Here is a 22,132-nt window from a genome sequence, read left to right on the forward strand (position 1 = left end):
TATTTGCAAAAAATTGGAAAAATGAGAAAATACCAACGCGGGAGGAAATTTATCGAAAAATAATGGAATGTGCTGAAATGAGTAAATTGACATTTGAAATTAGAGACCAAGATGTACAATTTTATAAGGTATGGGACTTGTTTTATCAATGGCTAGATAAAAAAACATGGAAATGAAAAATGTTAGAGAAGCTTTTCATATTGTAAGAATAATAGAATAAGATAGATGATACTATAAAGACATATTATTATTAAACAATGATGTAATGGAATATTGCTATATACATGAATCAAATATCTAGAACATTTTGTTTAAAATGGAGGAATAACAATTATAGTTGAACATATGATGTACAATGATAACAATGTACCTATGTATACTCGATGGACAATCTGTAATTCTATGTACAACTGAGAGTAGTGATGCATGCATAAATATAAAATGTTGGAGAATTCTTTCATATTGCAAAAATAATTAATGAGATAGGTGATTCTATAAAGACATATAATTATTATTATTAAATAGACAAATAGGATGCAATGGAATATTGGTATGTATGTGAATCTAGTTTCTAGAATATTTGTTTAAAAGTAAGGAATATCAATTATAGCTGAACAATATGATGTATAATGATAATAATGTATCTATGTATGCTTGATGGATAATCTGTGACCTTATATACAATTGAAAGTGGTGATGCACAAATGCTTGTAACCTAACAACATGCTATATGCAATTGATGAGGGTTTTATGTTTCATGTTTTGTTTGTTTTTGTTTGTTTAAAAATAAAAATAAAACTTTTTTCAAAATAAAAGCTGGAACCCAAATTCATAGGACCTTTCCCCATTACGTGTATCATAAACCCATTTACAATGGAACTCCAATTATAAAAAATCCTAGGTAGGTACATCCAGTATTCCACTGTAGCCTCCTAAAGCCCAAAATAACCTCACCTTTAAGACCTAAAACTGCTGCACTGCCACATCCCATTATGGATGGAGGCAAGCAGCATTTTGAAATCAAGAAAATACTTGATTCAAGAAAGCACCATGACATAACCCAGTACTTGGAAAAACTTCCACTCATCTGCAAATAAGTGGGTACATTTTTTAAAAAAAAGTTAGGGCCCCTAGATTACTAAAATAGTTTCGCGACCATTATCCAGATAAGCCTATCTAACCATTTATGTTTTCTCTTTCCCCTCTTTATTTTATTTTCTTCCAGGTGGACTTCTCCTTCTCCTGGGGGAGGGGCAGCATGTCAGGTCCCCAAAGATCCCTATCGGGATGCTTCTGAGGAGTGGAGGGCTGGTGACATTTTATGAGCTTTTAAAATCTCAGGCTTGGGCTAGGGAGGAGGGAGAGAATGGCTTGGGGCCATCTGTTTTGTCTCAGCACTAAGGGAACAAGAAAGCGGCACCTAACTTCTTCTCACCTTCTCACCTTGAAGTTCCTACAACAACTTTACACCTGTGGATTGGCTTGTCTCAGACTGGAGAAGGGGGGAGGGATTTCTACAATTCTAACCTAATGTTTTTGAGCAGGAACTACTGATTCTGCCCATTCTTGCTATCACCATCTCCCAATAAAAGTTCCTTTTGAAATGCTGCCTGTTTCAAGAGTTCTGCTTTCTTTTCTTTTCTATTTTTGTACATATGTTTTATTTGCAATTTTCCTTTAACAGCCATACATATTTTGTGGATAGTGTATTGACTGGGTCAATATACTTTTTATACAGTGCTAACAATAATACACTTAAATATACATAATAATAGTCTTCCAACTTCTAACCTTAAATGCACATTATAATTATAATATATTCCATTATATATCGTTGTATGTAATGCTATTTTCCCAATTTGTACTAATCTTTTTCCCCATTTTGGGGGGTTCTTCTACATTCACATCTTTGTCTTTAAACAATACCATTCTCTCCTTATGATTCTTTGTCACTTCTTCATAAATACATTTAAAGATCAATAACATTTCTTCATACAATGTATTTGTTGTCCCCTGTTGAGTCACTAATAGTTTCATAATTTAAAAATTATTAATTTAAAAAATGGCAACTTCAGTAAAGTTAGTGAAAAAAACTACACCCAATATGATTTCAGCAACACCTCCCTCCTCAAATCAAAGATCAATTGAGAGCGCATGGGTGCTGGAGAAAGGTGGAACCATGGCAGGAACAACAGGACCAGCACCAACAATGCAGAGTATGCAATTGATGCTCCAGATGATACAAGAGACATTGACGAAAAGCCAAGAAGTGACAGCTACAAATCATGAAGAGAAAAGGAGGAATCATGGAGAAATGAAAAATGAAATGGGAGAATTGAAAAGAAATATCAAAAACGTGGATGACAAAATTGAAAGGATACAGAATGCCTTAGCAATCAATGAACAGAAAATCCAGAACATCGGAACAAAAATAGAACAAACAAATCAGAAGATGGAAAAATGGAGCTGGAATATAGACAAGTTAATAGAGTTGTCAATAATCCAACTTGAAAATGAAAGAGCTGCCCTCTACCTAAGATTCCAAAACATACCGGAAGAGAAGGAGGAAGACCTGAAAGGAAAAATGATTGAAATCTTCACCAAAATTTTACAGAGAAAAGAACAAGAGTTGAGAGGGGACATTGATGAAGCTTACCGTGTGCATATTAATTATGCCAGAAAACATAGGCTGCTGAGAGAAGTGCATGTAAGATTTGCTAAAAAAAAACAACTAGAGATGAAGTGTACAAAAAAAACAACAGAGAAGGGACGATTACATTACAGGGAAAAGAGTTGATCATTCTTAAACAGATTCCACAGAGAATTCGGGAACAACGTAGACAATACCAATTTTTAACAAATCAGTTAAATAAAAACAGAATAATGTACAGAAGGGGTACTGGTATCTTGGCAAGGAAAAAGATATAAGATAGAGAATATAGAAGAAGTGCAGAAGTTCTGTGAAGAATACTGCAAAGGGGAAGAAGAACAAGGAAGTAAAGAGGAACTAGAAAGTAGAAGTCAAGAGGAAGAAACATGAGGAGACAAGGAAAGAAATAGGAGAGAAGAATAGAAGTAAGAAAGAGAGAGAGAGCAGAAAAGAAAGGCACGAGAGGGAAAAGTCAGATACATACCAGAAGCAACAAAAAACACCCCATCTAAAGATGACCAGGAAATAACAATTATTTCAATAAACTTGAATGGACTGAACGCACCAAAAAAAAACAAAAAACAACCCAGCGCAGATGTTTAATAAACTTAAGAAACTGAAGGTAGATATAACCTGTATACAGGAAGTGCATATTAAAAGAGAACATAGGAACTTACTGGAAAACAAAAAACTAGGGAAATTATATACAGCACTGGCAGATGAAAAAAGAGGGATAGCAACCTATATAAAGGGAAAAAAATACACTCCAAAGAAGTCTACTCTGATGAAGAAGGCAGGATGCTAATGAATTAGAATTAGAAACAACAGAAAAACCGATATTATTAATAATCATATATGCACCAAATCAGAAACAAGAGGAAATCTATAGGAAATTACACAACAAAATAAATGAATTAGAATATAAAAATATTTGCTTAATTGGGGATTATAATACAATAGTGGATAAAAAAATGGACTATGAAAGCAAAAAGAAAAATAAAACAAAAAAAATACATTGCCCAAATCCTTTTTTGAGATGGCAATGGAATATAAACTACATGATATTTGGAGAGAAAGGCACAAAACAAGAAAGCAATATACCTTTTATTCAAATCCCCATCAGTCCCTATCAAGAATTGACATGGCTTGGATCTCACCTGATCTATGTAATCAATTAGACGAAATTGAAATAGAAGTAAATGAGTGGGCAGATCATAATCCAATAAAATTAAGATGAAAAGGTCAAAGAAGAAGAAAAAGATGGATGATGAATTCAAATATTGTAAATGAAATAGAATACACTCAAATGCTGGAGAAAGAATTAAAACTATTCTTTAGAATAAATAAAAAAGAAGACACCTCAATTCAAAATCTCTGGGATACTATGAAAGCATACACAAGAGGCCTTACGATTGCCTACATGGCAAGAAAAACTAGAAAACAAAAAGAGCAACAAGAATGTATGCAAAAAGAACTTAGGGGAAGCCGAAGATGAACTCCAGAAAGATCCAAAGAATAAAATTAAAAAAGAAAAAAGAGAGATGATAAAACATAAGATCAACTTAATAACTCAAAAGGAATTAGCACAGAAAATTAAAGCAGCCAGACAAAATTACTTTGAACAAGCCAACAAACCTGGATGATGGCTGGCATACAGACTGAAAAATGAAAGAGTAAAAAGGATAACATCAATTAAAAGATGATGAGGGAAGAATTCAATACAAAGCGGAAGAAAAAAAGCATATTATTCATAAATACTTCGCAAAACTATACGGGCAAGATAGTATGGAAGAAATCAAAATAAAACATTACTTAAACACAGAAAAGATAACACCAATCTCAAAAGAACAAAGGGAGGTGATAAACAAGCCAATAACGTTAGCCGAAGTGGAATTAGTCCTGAAAAATGAGAAAAATAATAAAACCCCAGGACCAGACAGGATACCGGTGGAGTTATACAAATATAACAAAATAATATTGGAAGAGCTAGGAGTGGAAATGTTTAACAAAGTTTTAGGAAAAGCCAAGATACCTGAATCATGGACAGAAGCAATAATATCGCTAATCCCAAAAGAAGAAATCAACCTACAAGAAATTCAAAATTACAGGCCAATTTCATTACTAAACTCCGATTATAAAATATTTGCAGCAATTATGGCAGAAAGAATTAAAGAGGTTTTAAATGAATGAATACACCTGGACCAAAATGGATTTTTATCTCACAGACACATTAAAAATAATACGAGAGTCATACTAGACATAATAGAGTATTACCAGGCACATCCAGAAAAACAAATGGTACTGCTTTTCCTTGATGCACAAAAAGCATTTGACAACATAATCTGGAAATTTATAATAACACTATTGGACAAGATGAAATTTGGAGAAAAATTTATAAAAATGATAGAAGGATTTTATAACACTCAGACAGCCAAAGTTCTGATGAATGGAGATCTAACAGAGAAGATTGAAATAAAAAAGGAGTCCGACAAGGGATGCCCCCTCTCTCCTTTGCTGTTTATATTAACTTTGGAAATTTTATTAAATGAAATTTGAAAGGACCAGGGAATAAAAGGTTTAAGACTCAAAAATTGAAGAATATAAGGCCCAAGCCTATGCTGATGACTTAGTATTTTTTCTAGAGGACCCATTAGAATCCAGCCTAAAATTAATTCAAAAATTAGAAGAATATGGCGAAGTGGCAGGACCAAAGATCAATAAAGACAAAACAAAAATAATAACCAAGAACATGACAAAAAAGCAAGAAGAGGAACTGGAAGTAGCAACCAGAATGCAAGTAACTAAGAAAGTGAAATACTTGGGGATCTGGGTGTTGGCAAAATGTTCCACAATTAAAGACAATAATTATAATAAATTAGTGATACAAATAAAGAAAGATTTAGAAAATTGGAAAAATATTCAGTCATCACTCATGGGACGTATAGCGACAATTAAAATGCATATTTTACCAAGAATCCTATTCTTGTTGCAAGCTGCACCTATTAATCCAGGTTAAAAAATTCTTTCAAGAATTAAACAAAATAACCGCTAGGTTCACTTGGCAGGGACGAAAAGCGAGGATTAAACTAAAGTCAATGCAAGACAGCAATGAGAGGGCAGGTTTAGCATTACCAAATTGGGATTTATATTGAATGGTACCAATGTAAGGAAGATTAGCAATCCCTTTGGATTATACATAAAGGATAATAATAATAGTAATAATAATAATAATAATAATAATAATAATAATAATAATAATAATAATGTCAAATAAAAGAGGGATAAGAATAACAACATATATATAGATATGGGTATAGCATAAGGAAACTGGATGTAAACTTTAAATAGTGATTTGGAAAGGAGGATTAGAAAACTTTGTTATTAAATATTATGGATGTTTAGCTAGAATAGGACATAAGGATTTAGTGTTAGTGGAGGATTTTAGAAATAGTAATTGAAAGGCCAGTATGTGGTTATGTATTAAATTTTGGTATATTTTATGATGAAGGATGCTTAAACAATTATAGTCAAATGAAAATGGAGATACGATGATGGTGACAAGTATGAGTATTTGAGTTAAAATACTTAAGTTAATATGAATTATGTTTGTTGACAGAAGATGCATGAAAGTCTTTTGTAATCAACTGATACACTTTCGATAGCATGTAAAGAAGGATGTTGTATTTGTTTTAAATTAATTTTTTTTTAAAAATTATTGAAAAAAAGAAATTGTTATGTGGAGAATATAAAGTAGAGGTATGTGATTTACTCTTTTACATGATAATTAAACTGAGTTGCTTATTGATTGAATATGATAATGGAAAGACAATTAAATATAAGTTAAAATATATGAAATATGGATGCATGTAGAATTCTTAAGAAGATGAACAAAGTGAGATGTGTATTGCTTGTTATTTTACATAGCAGACCAATGGAATTGTAATGAGCATTGAACAGCAAGGATTATTATTTAGGGACAATTAAATGTAAGCTGTTAAGATATGGAAAAATGGAGTGGGAACACACATATAATGGAAAATTATTTAGATTATAAAGACAGAACTAAAAATTTAGGGCATGTAATGATGTATAACTATACAATATTATGATGAGAATAGCTGGGAATCGTAACCAGGTCGACCTTCCGGCCAAAAAGAAGGTTTTTTTTGGGGGGGGTGTTAAAAATATAATTGTTATAGATGTATACTTTTTTCTTTCAAAAAAAGGAGGAGGAAACATGTTAAAATTAAAGATGTTTATTGAAATGAAATTATAAATACCATCAACATAAAATGGAGCTTCTCAGAGGCTGAAAGTGAATGAGATGAAGAATGTGGAAGAGAGGAGAGAGGTAAGGGAAGAAGAGAGGGTTAGGAGAGAGGGCGGGGGGAAGCGGAGGAGAAAGAAGGAGTGGAAAGGGGAGAGAGAAAAAGGACAGAGGAAGCGGAAGTAGTGAAGAGAAGGATGACAGAGGGAAGAAAGGAGGTAGGGAGGAGGAGGAGAGAGGGAGAAGAAAGTGATGGATAAAGTACAAATATGGTGTATGGAGAGCAGAAGAGTCAATAATTGTTCTTGGGGGTTGATGGTAAGATGAATTGATGTAAATGATGTAAATATAGAGCCGAGGTGGTGCAGTGGTTAGGGTGCAGTACTGCAGGCCACTTCAGCTGACTGTTATCTGCAGTTCAGCGGTTCAAATCTTACCGGCTCAAGGTTGACTCAGCCTTCCATCCTTCCGAGGTGGGTGTAATGAGGACCCAGACTGTGGGGGCGATATGCTGACTCTGTAAACCGCTTAGAGAGGGCTGAAAGCCGTATGAAGCGGTATATAAGTCTAACTGCTATTGCTAATATTTAATAATATAAAATAATGTTGGTTATGTAACAGTATACATGTGGTTATTATGAAAATGAAAAAATAAAAAACTTTTTATGAAAAACAATTACAATAGAACAGAGAAAAAAAGGAAAGATCTCCCAAAAATAATTAAAGGATTCTGGATGGATATTCAAATGACACAGCAGGAGGAGCCAAGGGGTAAGGCAGAGAGAATATTCAGAATATTCAGTTTGTATAAAAATGTTAGAAAGAGATTTAAGATTCCAAGAGAGAAATATAAAAGAGTTACCAAAAAGTCAATAAATGATGAAATTACAAAAAGGACAAGAGATGATTGATAGAGATAAAATACCTTTCAATACAGTGACTGTATTAAAAATTAAAAGAAAAAAGTAGAAAGTACAAATTGGGAAAATAGTACTACACATATTGATACATAATAGAATTTATTATAATCCTAAACATATTAAGGTTAGAAGATGGAAGACTATGATTAGGTATACTTAATTGTATTATTATTATTAACAGTGTAATATAAAAGTATATTGAAATTTATAGCTTTCAAGCACTGTAAATTTAGGGGACCTGGAGATATAATCCCAGGACTGATTAATCCTTATTAATAATTAATAATAATAATTAATAATTGACCCTATTGGTGTTTTCTAGATAATTGGGGTATTGGAATTATGGTGGAATATAAAATATATTTTTTATTTTTTATTAACAAACATGTAAAATACACACACACAAAACTTAGACATACACCACATTTACACAATACAATACGAACAGGAGCTTCCTGTTCTTTATAATAGCAATTATCAATCGATACTACTCACCTTATATTATTTCCCCTTCTATTGTATTTCATTTGGATTTCACCATTCTTAACCCTCTTATTTTACTCATAACTATTATTTTTTGAGTTTTGTTATATTCCTTCATTGGTTTTTGTTTCTTTCCTCCATCCACCTATACCATTTATCCCATATCTGGTAGAATTCTGATTCTTCTTTTCCTGGATTTCTTTAGTTAGTTTATCCATTTCAGCACAATCCATAACCTTTCTTATTGTTTCATCTTCGCTTGGAATTAATTTGTTTTTCCATTTCTGGGCAAAGGCAATACTTGTCGCCATAATTATATGTAGTATTAAATACTGGATTTCTTTTTTGTATTTCGCAGACATTATTCCTAATGAAAAAACTTCAGGTTTCCATTTTATTTTAACCGCTGTTATTGCCTCCAGCCAATTTTTGATCATTTTCCAAAAAAATTTAGCCCCCTCACAGGTCCACCATAAATGGTAATATGTTCCATGTATTGATTCGCATTTCCAACATTTTGGGGAAGTATTTGTTAAAATTTTAGCTAACTTTGTTGGTGCCAGGTGCCATCTGTAAAACATTTTGTACTGGTTTTCCTTGTATGCAACTGATAGTGTCATTTTTAAGTTTGTTCCCCAAAATTTTCCCCATTTGTTTAATTCAATATTATAGCCAAAGTTCAGTGCCCATTTATCATTTGTTCTTTCACAATTTCCTCTTCCATTTTATACTTCAGGAGGAATTTCTATATTCTCCCTATCATCTTTCTTTCTGAGCTTTTAATAATTTTATCCAATTCGTGTGGTTCTGTTTCGATGTCATATAATTTAGTATCTTTATTGTATTTAGTTTTGATTTGGAGGTAAGTTAGCCAGTCAACTTTCATGTTCTGATCTACCAATTCTTCAATTGTTTTTAAATTTCCCTATCTATCAATTAAGTCTCTGTATCTTAGCATTTTGTTCAAATCTATAAAATTTGGGTGAGTCGTCCTTTCTGTCAGTGATAGCCAATTCAGGATTTTCACATAGTGGATTTTTTTGATTTTGAGCCATTTTTGCAATAACGCTCTTCTGATTAAATGATTTTGAAAGTATTTTTATCATTCCATAGGAATGCATGCCAGCCTGATTGCAGATCATGGCCTTCTAAGGTCAAAATTCTTTTATTCTTTAGCTCTATCCAATCCTTCACCAATGTTATTATTACTGCTGATGCATATCCAATTATACTCATCATAATACTACACATTGTATACATTAGTAACATTATCAGTTATTTATTTAAGCTATATCTATTGTCAATAAATTTCACTAAGTTTAACTAGTTTTAAATTATATTCTTCCATCTATCAACCTGTATCTTTCCAATAGCAAAACAGTCTCATATCTTCTGCCATTTCTGGTGCCAGTCCTCTAATCATCTTCTTGGTCAGCTTTGTATAGACTCCTCTTAGCAACTCCTTGCTTATAAGATCTCTCATATAATTTTGATGCCTTCTTTCTGTTTCCTTATTGAGCTTATCTTTGATTGTCAGCAGTATTATCAATGCTTTTGCTAATAAAATTTCTCTCTTTAAATCCATAGATTCTTTGGTTTTTTATTCTTCTGTATCTTGCCCTCTGGAATAAATTTCCTCTCCATTTAATTCCTCTTTCAGTATTCCATTCTTTCCATTTTCAGAGACAAACCAATCATCTTGAATATCAGCAGGTTTAATCTCTTTATATTAATTTTCCACTTCGATTTTTTGAGTTTTAACCGCCCCATTTTGCATTTGATAGATATCATCAATTTCTTCATCATATTTTGTTGTTATATGCTCTAAATCTTCCAGTTTTTTCTCTATCCTTTCATATGTATTTGATAATTTCTGCATTTCTGAAAGTATCTTTTGTAAACTTGAGATTTCTATTTTCTTTTGAAATTGTGCCATTCTAACAAACACAGCTGCTCTAGCTTGGAAGGTTAATAAAATTAAAACATAGATTCACAAAGAACGTTTGTTTTCACTTTTCTCTGATTAAAAATATACTTCAAAGGGACATCTGTGTGCTTCTCTTCTTATCACTCTCTGTAACCAAGCAGTGAAATCTTGTAGTGCTAAGTCAAAACAATCAGTGGAGAAAAAAAGTGTTCCATTTTCAATACACATACTCCAATCCACAAACCCTCCCAGTCTCCGAGCAGCAGTAATACCGTTGCAAATCTAATTTCTTTTGTATCTTTTTTGTATTTCATGTTAGAAAAAAGAATTGAATCTTTAAATGAGTTAGAAAAATACTCACAGCAATGAAAGAGGAAAACTTTAGTCCATAGGTTACAGAGAACAATAAAAAATAGAAGAAGAAAACTTAATCCATCCGTTTCAAAAGGCTTGCATAAATTCCATCCATGAAGATAGCATTTAAAAAGTAAGATAACCACTGCCCAAAACCATTCCAAATTTAATTCCACCGCTTGATTCTTCTGTTCTCCAATTTTATTCTCCCGAATGATGAATGAATGTTGCTTACTATTTTACTTCTATGTATTGTTGTGTCTATTGTCTGTATACCCCCCTCTTATTTTATGTAAACCGCCCTGAGTCCCCTCAGGGAAAAGGGCGGCCTATAAGCATTAATAAATAATAATAATAATAAATAAATAATTTTAAGTTTTTATAGGCAGTCTCTTTTTAAAACAGTAAAAGTTCCTCACCAGCTGGAAACACTTTCTCTTTTTGTATCCTTCCATTTTGGAGCCGCCCTGACTTCGTCAGCCTTGGCTGGATTTTTTGTCGCCGGCTTGAAGAACTTCTCTTGCTTCTTTCAGGGACTTTGCAATGTCCCTGAGGTCAGCAAGACATATTTTTCCTGTTCACCATCTCTTTGGGATGGTTTAGGTCCGATCGGAGCATCGAGACTACACGTCCATATCGTCGCGACATTGGCTCCTCCTCCAGCAATCCCACATAACAATTTCTAAATATCTGATTTTTTCCTAGTAAGTCTTTTGTCCCAATTCTCCATTCCTGTCTCTTCCCTTTTCTTTGTTGGGACATATCCACACTTTTCAATTTTCCCCAAGCCACTGTCAAACCCAGTGAAATCTTTTGTCTGCTTTTTATTTCCCTTTGTTGGGACATATCCCCCCTTTTCAATTTTCCCTATACCTATGTCAAACCCAGCGAAATATTTTGTCTGCTTTTTATTTTCCACCATTTTTACCATTTCATTACCCTCCCCCTCTTCTTCCCTCATTTCCTGCCTCTCCTCAGATTCTAACTTCAAAATTCTATTTAAACTTAATTTTAATGATTTATGCATATTTTTATAATTTCATGTAATTCTTCAAATTCCCACCTTTCCATTATGTCCAGTTCCACGATTACAGTTAGTTATACAGTTAATTATAATTTAAGTTCCAAGTTTTCCAAGGTTCTTCTTATTTCTCAATTCTGATCCAATTTATATTCTCATTCAGCTAAAATGGAGAGGATCTGACCCAGCTTATGTTTTGCTTCAGCTAAAATGGAGAGGAAGAGAAGGGGAAGACGTCTTGATCAACTCATTTTCTTTGTTTTTCCCAAATGGCTCTTTCAGCTCGATGGTTTCCACCAATACAGCTTGATATTGTTAAATCCAGTTTTATATCCAGACTAGTGCTTTTTCTTGATTTTTTCCCTTGTTACATTCCAGCTCTCATTGATTAGAGTTGCTTAAGATATGTTAATTAGAACAAACTCGAACAAAGAAAATCTCCTTGGTATGCTTTTAACTTTTGTTTCTCCTCCCCTCCTTCTTCTATTCCTTTATAGAATTCCCAATTGTCAATTAATCTCTTTTAAAGACACAATCTTTTCAAATCCAAATTCAAAGTTTGTGTTTCAATGGGTTAGTCAATTCTCTGTTTTTTCCTTTCTGTCTCCAAGTTGTTTAAAACAAGCAGTTCTTTTTGGGCTTAATGATTTAAACCACTATTTTCCCCCCTTCTTCCTTTTCTTTCTGCCAAAATCCCAATCTATCCATCAATATAATTTATATTCACAAGGTTCTTTGCCTTTTCCAAATTCTGATTTATGTCAGTTGGTTAATTAAATCTTCTTACCAGGTTTCACATTCCATTCATACACCGCTCCGATGCTTTGGCCAGAGGCCCACAACTTGATAGCAGCCATGTTGCCATGCTGCCATGTTGCCATGCTCCCCCGACACTGATTCAGAAAGCTAATCTCCAACCTACGAAGAACCTATTACATCCCTCTGGGTCTAATGAGATGCAGCTCCTTCTTCACTCCCCCCCCCGAAAAGTTCTGATCCAAAAGTTCTGTCTGGTTTGTCAGACAGAATTTATGTGAGGCTCTTCAGAGCTCACATTTTTTTCCATCTGTCTCGCTGAGGTACTTCTGATTATTTCTATTGTAAGCTCTTAAAGGATCAATGTGATGTCAGGGTTCCAAAAAACACTCCCAGCGAAATAAAACTCTGAGGCTTGTGTTTCCTCAAAGTTCCACTTTATTAGAGATATCATGTTGGCACATCTGGGAAAATCTGAATCTGAAAGCTCCTAGGTTTTCCCACCCAGTTGAAAGTTCAAGATCCTGCCCCAACACCCACAAGTTCATCACATGGTCCAATCTTTCATTGCCACAAAGAAAGATTCCTCCCATCCACATCTGGCCAGGTGCAGAGACAAAAGCAACCTTGACTTTCTAAAAAGAATGTTGTTATGGCTATGCATCACCGAACTCCGTATAATTCCCCCTCCCATTTTCCCACAGTAGAAAATGTGGCAGGCTTGAAACTGCCCCGTTCGTGCTTGGATGGAAAGTTGAGCTGAGTCCCTGCATGGACCAAATGGACCTCAGGAACTCCCTCCAGAACTTGGCAGTGAACTTGACTCCTTCTCTGGCAGGAATGTATATTTTGGATCCTTTCCAGGCTAGTCCATCTCTCATCGTTAAGACATCTTTGTTGTCAGTGAGCCAGGGGTCAGTTGTCAGTGCTGCTTTCAGTGCAGCAGTCAGTTTGTCCTGTCTGGGATTGGTCGGCCATCTGGTCTAGCCTCTGGTGGTGACTTGTGCTGCTGTTTGTTTTGGAGGAATTATGGCATCCTCCTCCTCCCTCTGACTGTCAAACTGCAGCTTTCTTGACAAGGCATCTGCTACCAAGTTTTTCCCTGCAGGGATGTACTTGAGAGACCGCCTGCTGCCATTTACCTCCCAAAGACCCATTAGATCGCACAGGGTCGGCCTCCTCCGGGTTCCATCCACCAGCCAATGCCATCTGGCTACAACCCGGGGGAGGGCCTTCTCTGTTGCAGCTCCGGCCCTTTGGAACAAACTCCCCACGGAGATTCGGACCCTCACCTCTCTCCCTGCTTTCCGAAAAGCCGTTAAAACCTGGCTGTGTCAGCAGGCCTGGGGTTGATGAGCTCCCTTCCCCTCTCGACAGGTGTGGTTGTTGGTCATTTTAAATGTCTATTTTGTACTTGTATGTTTCCCCTTCCCGTTTAAGTTGTTCGCCGCCCTGAGTCCCTTTTAGGGAATAGGGCAGCATATAAATAAAATAAACTTAAACTTCAGTTCGAATTTAAATGTCCTGAAGTACTGCGCCCAGCGCACCTGTTTTGAAGACAGTTTCTGGGGGGTCTTCAGGGCTTTGAGGTTTTTATGGTCAGTCCAAACCTTGAATGGCACTTTGTCGCCCCTCTAGGAAGTGTCTCCATGAGAGTAGGACCCAGCAAACTGCATAGGCTTTTTTGTCCCAAATGGTCTACCATCTTTCAGTGTCGGTGAGTTTTCTGGAGACATAAGCACAAAGCAAGAGTTGTCCTTTTGGGTTTCTTTGCAACAGCACTGCTACTACAGCCACATCACTGGTGTCTACCTGTATTATAAATTGCTGCTCTGGATCTGGGTGCTGCAAAATGGGCTCCTAGGCAAAGAGCCATTTCAACTTCTCAAAGGCTTTTTGACAGTGCATTGTCCACACAATTGGTTGGTTTGGCTTTTGCTTTGTCGGCGATGATCCTGTTTTTAACAGTTCAGTCAGGGGCAGGGCGACTTCCACACAAACTACCAGTAAAAGTTAGCCAACCCCAGGAAACTTTGAAGCTGCTTGCGGCAGGGGTGGGTTTCAACCGGTTCGCGGCGGTCCCTGCGAACCTGTTGGTCGGCGAACCCGGAAGTAAGTAACTTCCGGGAACGGCGAAGGGCTCACCCGCCCGCCTGCGCTCCTTACCCAGTTTTGACGAGTTCTGCGCTTCCACGCATGTGCAGGACGCATACAGTGCCTGCGCGATCCTCCAGGAGCAGCTGGAGCATCGCACAGATGCTAGTACGCATGCGTGCGCCGCGTGCGTGCATGAGGATGCCGCCAGCCCCATTCCAACCGAACCGGTTGGAACGGGGCGAGAAACCCACCCCTGGCTTGCGGGTATGTGGGGGTTGCCAGTTGAGCACAGCTTTCACTTTCCCTGGATCCATCTCTATCCCCTCATTGGAGATCCGATATCCAAAGTAATCCAGGGAGGTTTTGTGGAATTAACACTTTGATAGCCTCGCGTAGAGTTTGGCAGCAAGAAGTTTTTTTCAGAACTTACTGCACCAGTTTTACATGTTCTTCTTGGGCCTCCGTAAGGTGTGTGGCATCCAGGGGGTGCCGGAACGCATCCAGAATTGGTACAACTACAGCAGTCATCCTTAAACTAAAAACTAAAAAGCCACCTAAAAACTCCAAAAAAAGCCAGTTATTAATAAGATTTAGTCAGTCCCAAAATTATACTGCCAATTCCCCTACATTTATGGTCCTTAAAAGCTATAAATTGATATTTTATACTCTTTATAATTTTCCAGTTCACACCTTCTCAATTGTGCAAGTTTTCAAGTCTTATTTAGCTGTTCTTCTTTTCTTTTTTTCTTCTTTCACCTTCACCTTGTAGGATATTCTGTCAAGTAGCATTAGTAATCCAAATCCAACTCGGCCCACCAAATTTCATCAAATCTTTCAAATCCACCATCCAGGGAACAGTTTCAATAGAGTTTTAGTTATTTGCAATTCTGTTTGTCTTAAAGAACTTACTGAAGTGAGATCTTTACCTACTGAAATGGAATCAAGGTCAAGTGGCCTTCCAGGTGTTATTTACTTTCCATCCTTTCCTCTGTTTATATTTAATAATTCCCATTAATTTCCCATACTGCAGTGATATTCTCCCTCCAGTAGATGGCTACCCTGCTCCAAATTCCAACATTAAATAACATGCAAACATCGAACAGCTGACTGTCAACAGATCAAGGGGGATTAAAAGTAAAAATAGGAAAAGCAGTTTCTCTCAATAATCACTTTTCAAGTTGTTATTCTCTTCTCCAGGTGTTCTATATTTTAAAGCTTCTATTAGACATTTCTTTCGCATCTGAGTTCTTTGATCTTTCTCCATGTATCCAATCGCTGCTTTCTTAACATTTGGAGATTATTTTTTGTAATTCTTTTATTTGGGTTAAATCTCTAAAATAAAAGTTGGAAGTTATCTCACCCAGTTTCAATGCTCTGTCCATGAACTGCTCCTGCACATAATCTTATTGTCCCAGTTGTCACAGCTTGTCAAACTTGCCAAAATGGCCATCGAGTTTTCTTTGGATCTAATGAGGAAATTAAGGTTTCCTCGTGATCAATGAAGCACCTCTCCTTTTTTCACCACACCTCCCGGGTGGCTTTGACCCTGCAGGGTCTCTCGGCAAGCAGATACCAGCTGGTTTTCATGGAGCTCAACGAAGCTCCGCTATTTCCAGACTGTTCCAACCGCGACACTAACTGACCTCTCAAGGGTTCTGCTTTTTTGAGGGGGTAGGAGAGGCAAGTCCTTACAGCGTCCTCCCTGTGTAACAAATATGTGCATGTGTAACATATTAGCTGATCTCAGAAAGTAGATCAAGCATACCTAGGCAACCAGGAATGCTCAAAACTCTAGTTTAAACTGAGAAGTTGGAAAAAAGATGCTGGTGAAAGAAATCTACTTTTGTCCTGTTACCAAGGAAACAACATGGATATGTCTAGGTAGTTACTTGTAATCAAGTTCATCTTGAAGAAACTTTATCTCTTCCCCCCACTTTATAGATAGTGATTTCACAAAACTGCAGTCCAAGATTGCATGTATGAAAGAGTTATTTATTGCTCTGAAGCTAAGGGACTTCAAGAAAGACAGCCTGGGTCAAAATATTTTAAACCACAGGATGGTGAAGATTATGGAGTTAATTCAATCCAAAGAAAATTATTATTGGTAAATTTGTTTTCATTAGAATGAAATAGATAAAAATAACAGAAACAGGAGGATTAAAGGAATTGCTTAATCATAGAAACAGGGTTGGAGAAAAAGAAGAGAAAAAAAATACAAGAAAGCAAATTGGACGTGATAGAGATGAAGCACAATTGGATAGGATTTATTTTGGGAAACCTGAATTTCTATATGATGATAAGCTTAACTTTTCATATTAAGCTTCAAGTTAAAAGCTTAACTTGTCGCATGTGTTGTGAAAAAAAATTATCTGTCAATCTTGATCTCCTAAATCGGTGATGGCAAATCTTTTTGGCACCAAGTGCCCAAACCAGAATGCACATATGCGTATGTGCACATGTGGGTGTGTGCACACCTGAGCCCCAGAAACTCAAAGACCAGCTGGCTGGCATGCACATATGATCTTCTGGTTTCCAGCAGGCAGATGTGCATTGGCCAGCAAGTGGTTGGATTTCCAGGGCTCCAGCATATGTGAAGATCAGCTGGCCAGCATGCATGTGCATGCCAGAAACCATGAGTAGCTGGTGATGGCGCACGTGCCCACAGAGGGCTCTGCATGCCACCTCTGGAATGCGTGCCATAGGTTCACCGCAGTGGTGAAAAATTGTTGGAACCAACTCTGTGGGTGTTGCCTCCTTTGTGGGAGTGGCTTGCCACCCATGTGACCGAATGGGAGTGGCTTGTCGCCCATTTGACCGGATATGAAATTATGAATTAGTACTTAGGTCGGTCCAAGTAGCTATTCAGAAACTCTGGCATTGAAGCATGCAAGTCTTAAAGCTGTCAAGTTACAAGATCCTTGCCAGTGGTGGGTTTCAAAAAATTTTGGAACCTCTTTTGTAGGTGTGGCCTGCTTTCCGGGTCCACTGGTGGAACCTCTTCTAACCGGTTCGGTAGATTTGATGAACCGGTTCTACCGAATAGGTCTGAACTGGTAGGAACCCACCTCTGGTTCACCTTCAAGGTCCTTAATCCTTTCCATCTCAGGGTTTCATTCATTTCATTTGCATTTTCTATCCATATTAATCGAAATAAAGTTTCCATAGGAGAGCAAACTGCGATGTACACAACCTGTGCTTAAATTAGTCTAGGTTTAATTCTCTTCTCTTCTCCCAATTCTTGACCCATCTCAGAAAGTAAGCCAGACTTACTCAACAAAAAGAGACAATTGTGCCAGGAAGAAAGCTGTAGTAAAAGAAGAAGGTATCTGTACATCCAGCATCCAGGGCCCTCTGACTCCCGCAGCATTTTCCTGGGTAATGGCCCATACAGATTGCTACAACTGCTGCTAAAGGAGAGGAAGTCTCTCTTTCTTGTTGCTTGGTCTTGCTGCTGGCAAGGCCCAGTCCTGTGGGTACGAATAGAAGCAAGAAAAGGGGAAAACTTCTCCAAGAAATTTGGGGGGGCTAAATACTTTTCTTCCTGGATGATTTCAATGACTGGACCAATTTGTTGCTGATTGACTTGCATAGCAAGAAAACCTATTTTAGGAGGCAGCTGGACTTTGTTTTTTCTTTTGAAGACATTTTGCTTCTCATCCAAGAAGCTTCTCCAGCTCTGACAGGATAATGGGGAATGGAAGGATTTATATTCATTGCAGACAGTTGGTAATTTGCATCCTTTTAGAGCAATGTTTCCCAAAGTGTGGTACGCGTACCCCCAGGGGTACGGAAAGAGTTTGGTGGGGGTATGCGTTGCACCGGAGTTTGGTGGGGATCACGTGGGAATGTCACAACAGGAGAAGATATCTTCAATGTTATGAATACATTTATGCAAGAGAACAAAATTGATTGGAATAGATGTGTTGGAATGAGCACAGATGGAGCAAAAAGTATGGTCGGAATTAATAAAGGACTCATTGCAAGAATTCAAAATGTTGCTCCAAATGTCATATCCACACATTGTTGCATACACAGAGAGGCTTTGGCAACACGTAAGATGCCTGCTGATCTACAGAAAGTTCTGGATGAAAGCGTGAAAATCATTAACTACATATTTTTATGTAGTTATGAGGGGTACTCAGCGTTTTTTATGAGGGGTACTCAGCGTTATGAAAATTATAGAAGGGGTACACATATGTCAAAAATTTAGAGGGTCATTGAAGCACTTGGAGGTTATCTGTCCTCAGGATTACCTGAGTAGTGCTACTGGTTCCTGTAGTCTGCAATTTTTCCTCTGGAAATCCATTGCTACTCCCACACTATTAAAAGGGTGTTTATCCCAAATTGTATAGCTAAACGTCTGTAGAGATTCTCAATCATGTTTGTCCTAAAGGTGCTTTTTCAAGTGGCACTTCTTTTGAAGACGTTTTACTTCTTATCTAAGAAGCTTCTTCAGCTCTGACAGAAGCACTTCTCAGGTAACCCTGAGGACACAGATAAACCTCCAAATGCTTCAGTGACTCTCTAAAAGGATGCAAATTACCATGCCAGACATTGTCCATTCTCTTCTTAAAAACATCCAGCGTTGGGTTCCTCACTCCTGGAGGCAAGTCATTCCACTGATTAATTGTTCTCACTGACAGGCAATTTCTCTTTAGTTCTAGATTGATTCTCTCCTTGATTAGTTTTCATCTTCTTGCCCTACCCTTAGATGCTTTGGAGAATACCATATTTTTCAGACTATAAGACGCACCAAAGTATAAGACTCACCAAGATTTTGAAGAGGTAAATTTAAAAAACGTTTTTGCCCTCCCTGGCTGCCAGGAGCACTCTGCAGGCCTCCCAAACCCTCTGCACACCCTGTTTTTTGTGAAAAAGGAGCATGCAGAGAGTTTGAGAGGTCTGCAACGTGCTCCTGGGGGGACAGGGAGGGCAAAAACATAACGCATGGGAGGTTTGGGAGGCAAAAAATGGGCCTCTTATGCAAAATTGGCCCATTTTTCACAAAAACAGGGCATGCAGAGATTTTGGGAGGGCTGCAGAATGCTCCTGGGGCTTGGGAGGGCAAAAATAGCCCCATTTTTTTGTGAAAAACCAGCCCATTTTCACTCATTTTTGCCCTCCCCAGCCCCAAGGAGTACTTTACACACCTCCTATTCCCTCTGCACGACTCATTTTTTTAAAAAACAGGCCCATTTTCATGAGAAACGGACCCCATTTTTCGCTTGTTTTTGCCCTTGCCAGCCCACAGGAGCATTTTGCAGGCCTCCCAAACCCTTTGCGAAAAACAGGATGCGCGGGGCAGTGTTTCAGGTGGCCAAAAATGCTGTATTCAGTGTATAAGATTCACCCAAATTTTCTCCCTCATTTTTGAGGGGGGAAAAGGTGCATCTTGTACTCCACAAAAATATGGTAGATTGTTATCCTCTTCTCTGTAATAGCCCATTAGAAGACCATATCACTCCTTCTTGGGGAAGCCCCTGAATATCTTGGGGGCCCTTTGTGTTCTCACAATTAAAATCTGGGTACTCTGGTACTTTGTAATTCTTTCCTTGGAACTTTAAAGTAATTGTTAGATATTCCAGTAGAGGCTCCTGATGACTGTTGTATCCGACCAGCGCCTTTTTCTCCTCCTCCTGCCTTCCCCTTCCCCTCTTCCCAGAGAAACTGATGTGGCTGCCCAGTCCTCAAGCTTATAGGGTACCAGAACCCTGCAGCCCAGCCCACTCCCAGCCCCCTTCCCCTCCGGGCTCATGGGTTTCCCAGGCTGGAGGAGAGCAAATGGATGGCGGGGCTTCTGCTGGACAGGGCTGCTGTTGCCAGTGTTGCCACTGCAGTGAGGCAACGCAGGTGGCAGGGCAAGAGGTGGCCTGGCTACAGGGCCTCGAAGTGCACGAATGCAGTGCAGGTGGGGCTGAGCACAGCTTATTGGACACCCAGGGCCAACACCCAGCTGGCTGTTATTAGCGGCCAAAACGCCAATGAGCTGCAACTACTGCCAGGCTCCGCAAGATCGCCTCCTGTGCACTGGGTTAGCTGCGGTGGGGAGGATGGGGGCAATGAAAGAAGGGAACATTTGGTTAGTTGGGAAACAGTAACAGTGAAGGCAACCATACATTGGGGAGAGCCTTTGTAAACCTGCCCCTGGCAGTAGAAGTGGGAATTTTCTGATTTGATTAAAATCCAAACAACAAAAAAGTTATACTGCTCACTTCATATTTATTTGCAACAAAATAATGAACCTGCAATCCATCTTTGAAACCCTAAAACTGGAAAACTTCCTATTAATCACTATTTATGTTCATAATTCTCTGCTTAGCAGGAAAATAAGAAGTTGGAGAGCAATGAAAGAAATGGTTGAATCTTAAAATGTCCACAAATGTTTTTTTCTGTTCCTTCTTTGCAGTTGTGTGTTATATTGGAGCCAATGCAAGAACTAATGTCAAGACATAAAACATATAATTTAAGTCCTCGGGACTGCTTGAAAACATGTTTGTTTCAAAAATGGCAGAGGATGGTGGCACCTCCAGGTAGGAATTCTCTCTGGTCTCTGATTCTAAGTGGGTAAGAATTTAAGAACATGGAATACCATTGAAAGTCTTGTGACTATTTTGCAGATATTCTCTCTAAATCATTGTTTTCATAGAATTATTGGATTGCTAGATGTGAGCATTTCTATGAGAGGGGTATGGAGAAAGAGAGTACATGACCTCACACACATGATGATCGTCATTGTACAAATGGTGTGCATTATATACTGTAATAATGACAAAGAATATGTTCTGCCTAGCATATGGAACTACTCATCTTCTTAGTTGCATGCAGATCTTCTGGATCATGTACAGATGTAATCCCACACCCTTAAAAAGAGGTATGGAAACCCAACTGCCCTTGAAATTAGCATGCCAGCCATTGTAGAGGTTGCCCAAAATGCACAATTCCTAAAGTGTGCAGGTGACATTCCCAAGATGTTTTGCAGTATGCAGAGTCAAGAACATCTGGGATAAAAATGGTTGAGGCTGACGCTTTTAGATTGTACCTGAAGTCAAACTTAGGCAATACTAGTCTTGTCATGAGAAGAAGGGTGAGAAAGGGTCCAGGTGGGCCTTTTAACCTTTCATTTACTGTGTGGCACCATTCCTTGATCTTTATATTGCCCACCCATCCACCCAGAAGAGAATAAATTCCTTCTCAGCCCAGCAGCTGGCGCCTGATGTTTGGCATGTCCAGAACAGAGGAGGAGATAGAAAGGCAACTGTTTTGTGCTCTGCTCCTGCAAGCAGATCCTTTTCATCACGTTTCTGAGGTTGTCCTGGTTTCAGTAGGGTGCCATGACTTTCTTTAAATATGCACATATTTACATATTCCATGTTTACATACAAATGTTTTTAACTGTCTTGTTCCTTGATGCCTTCCACCCAAATGATGAAAGCAATTTCCCTCCCTCCTTATAGATTGACATGCTCCTTTATGAATGGTCCAGCAAGATTTAGTAACAAATGACTAAATGTAGCTGCAGCAGCATTAAAGATGTGTCAAAGCCTGATAAATAATCCATATTATACAATATAATCCATTTATACAATTAACACTCCAAATGTTGGGAGTATACTCCTAGTGTTGGGTAGGCAATATATTTCTATATACAACAACAAAT

At 37.7% G+C, this 22,132-nt stretch overlaps 1 protein-coding gene across 1 annotated transcript in view; it reads left to right on the top strand.

The window, feature by feature from the left end:
• LDB2 (LIM domain binding 2) overlaps positions 1-22,132 on the top strand; it is a 106,403-nt gene that overhangs the window by 79,029 nt on the left and 5,242 nt on the right. The window contains exon 6 of the mRNA XM_087723789.1: positions 20,882-21,005. Within this exon, the coding sequence (XP_087579915.1) occupies positions 20,882-21,005 (124 nt within the window). The remainder of the gene's footprint in view (positions 1-20,881; positions 21,006-22,132) is intronic.

This window comes from Thamnophis sirtalis, unplaced genomic scaffold (genome assembly GCF_051295495.1).
Source record: "Thamnophis sirtalis isolate CommonGarterSnake01/CBP01778 unplaced genomic scaffold, rThaSir2_p1.2 scaffold_10, whole genome shotgun sequence".
Classification (NCBI taxonomy): domain Eukaryota; kingdom Metazoa; phylum Chordata; class Lepidosauria; order Squamata; family Natricidae; genus Thamnophis; species Thamnophis sirtalis.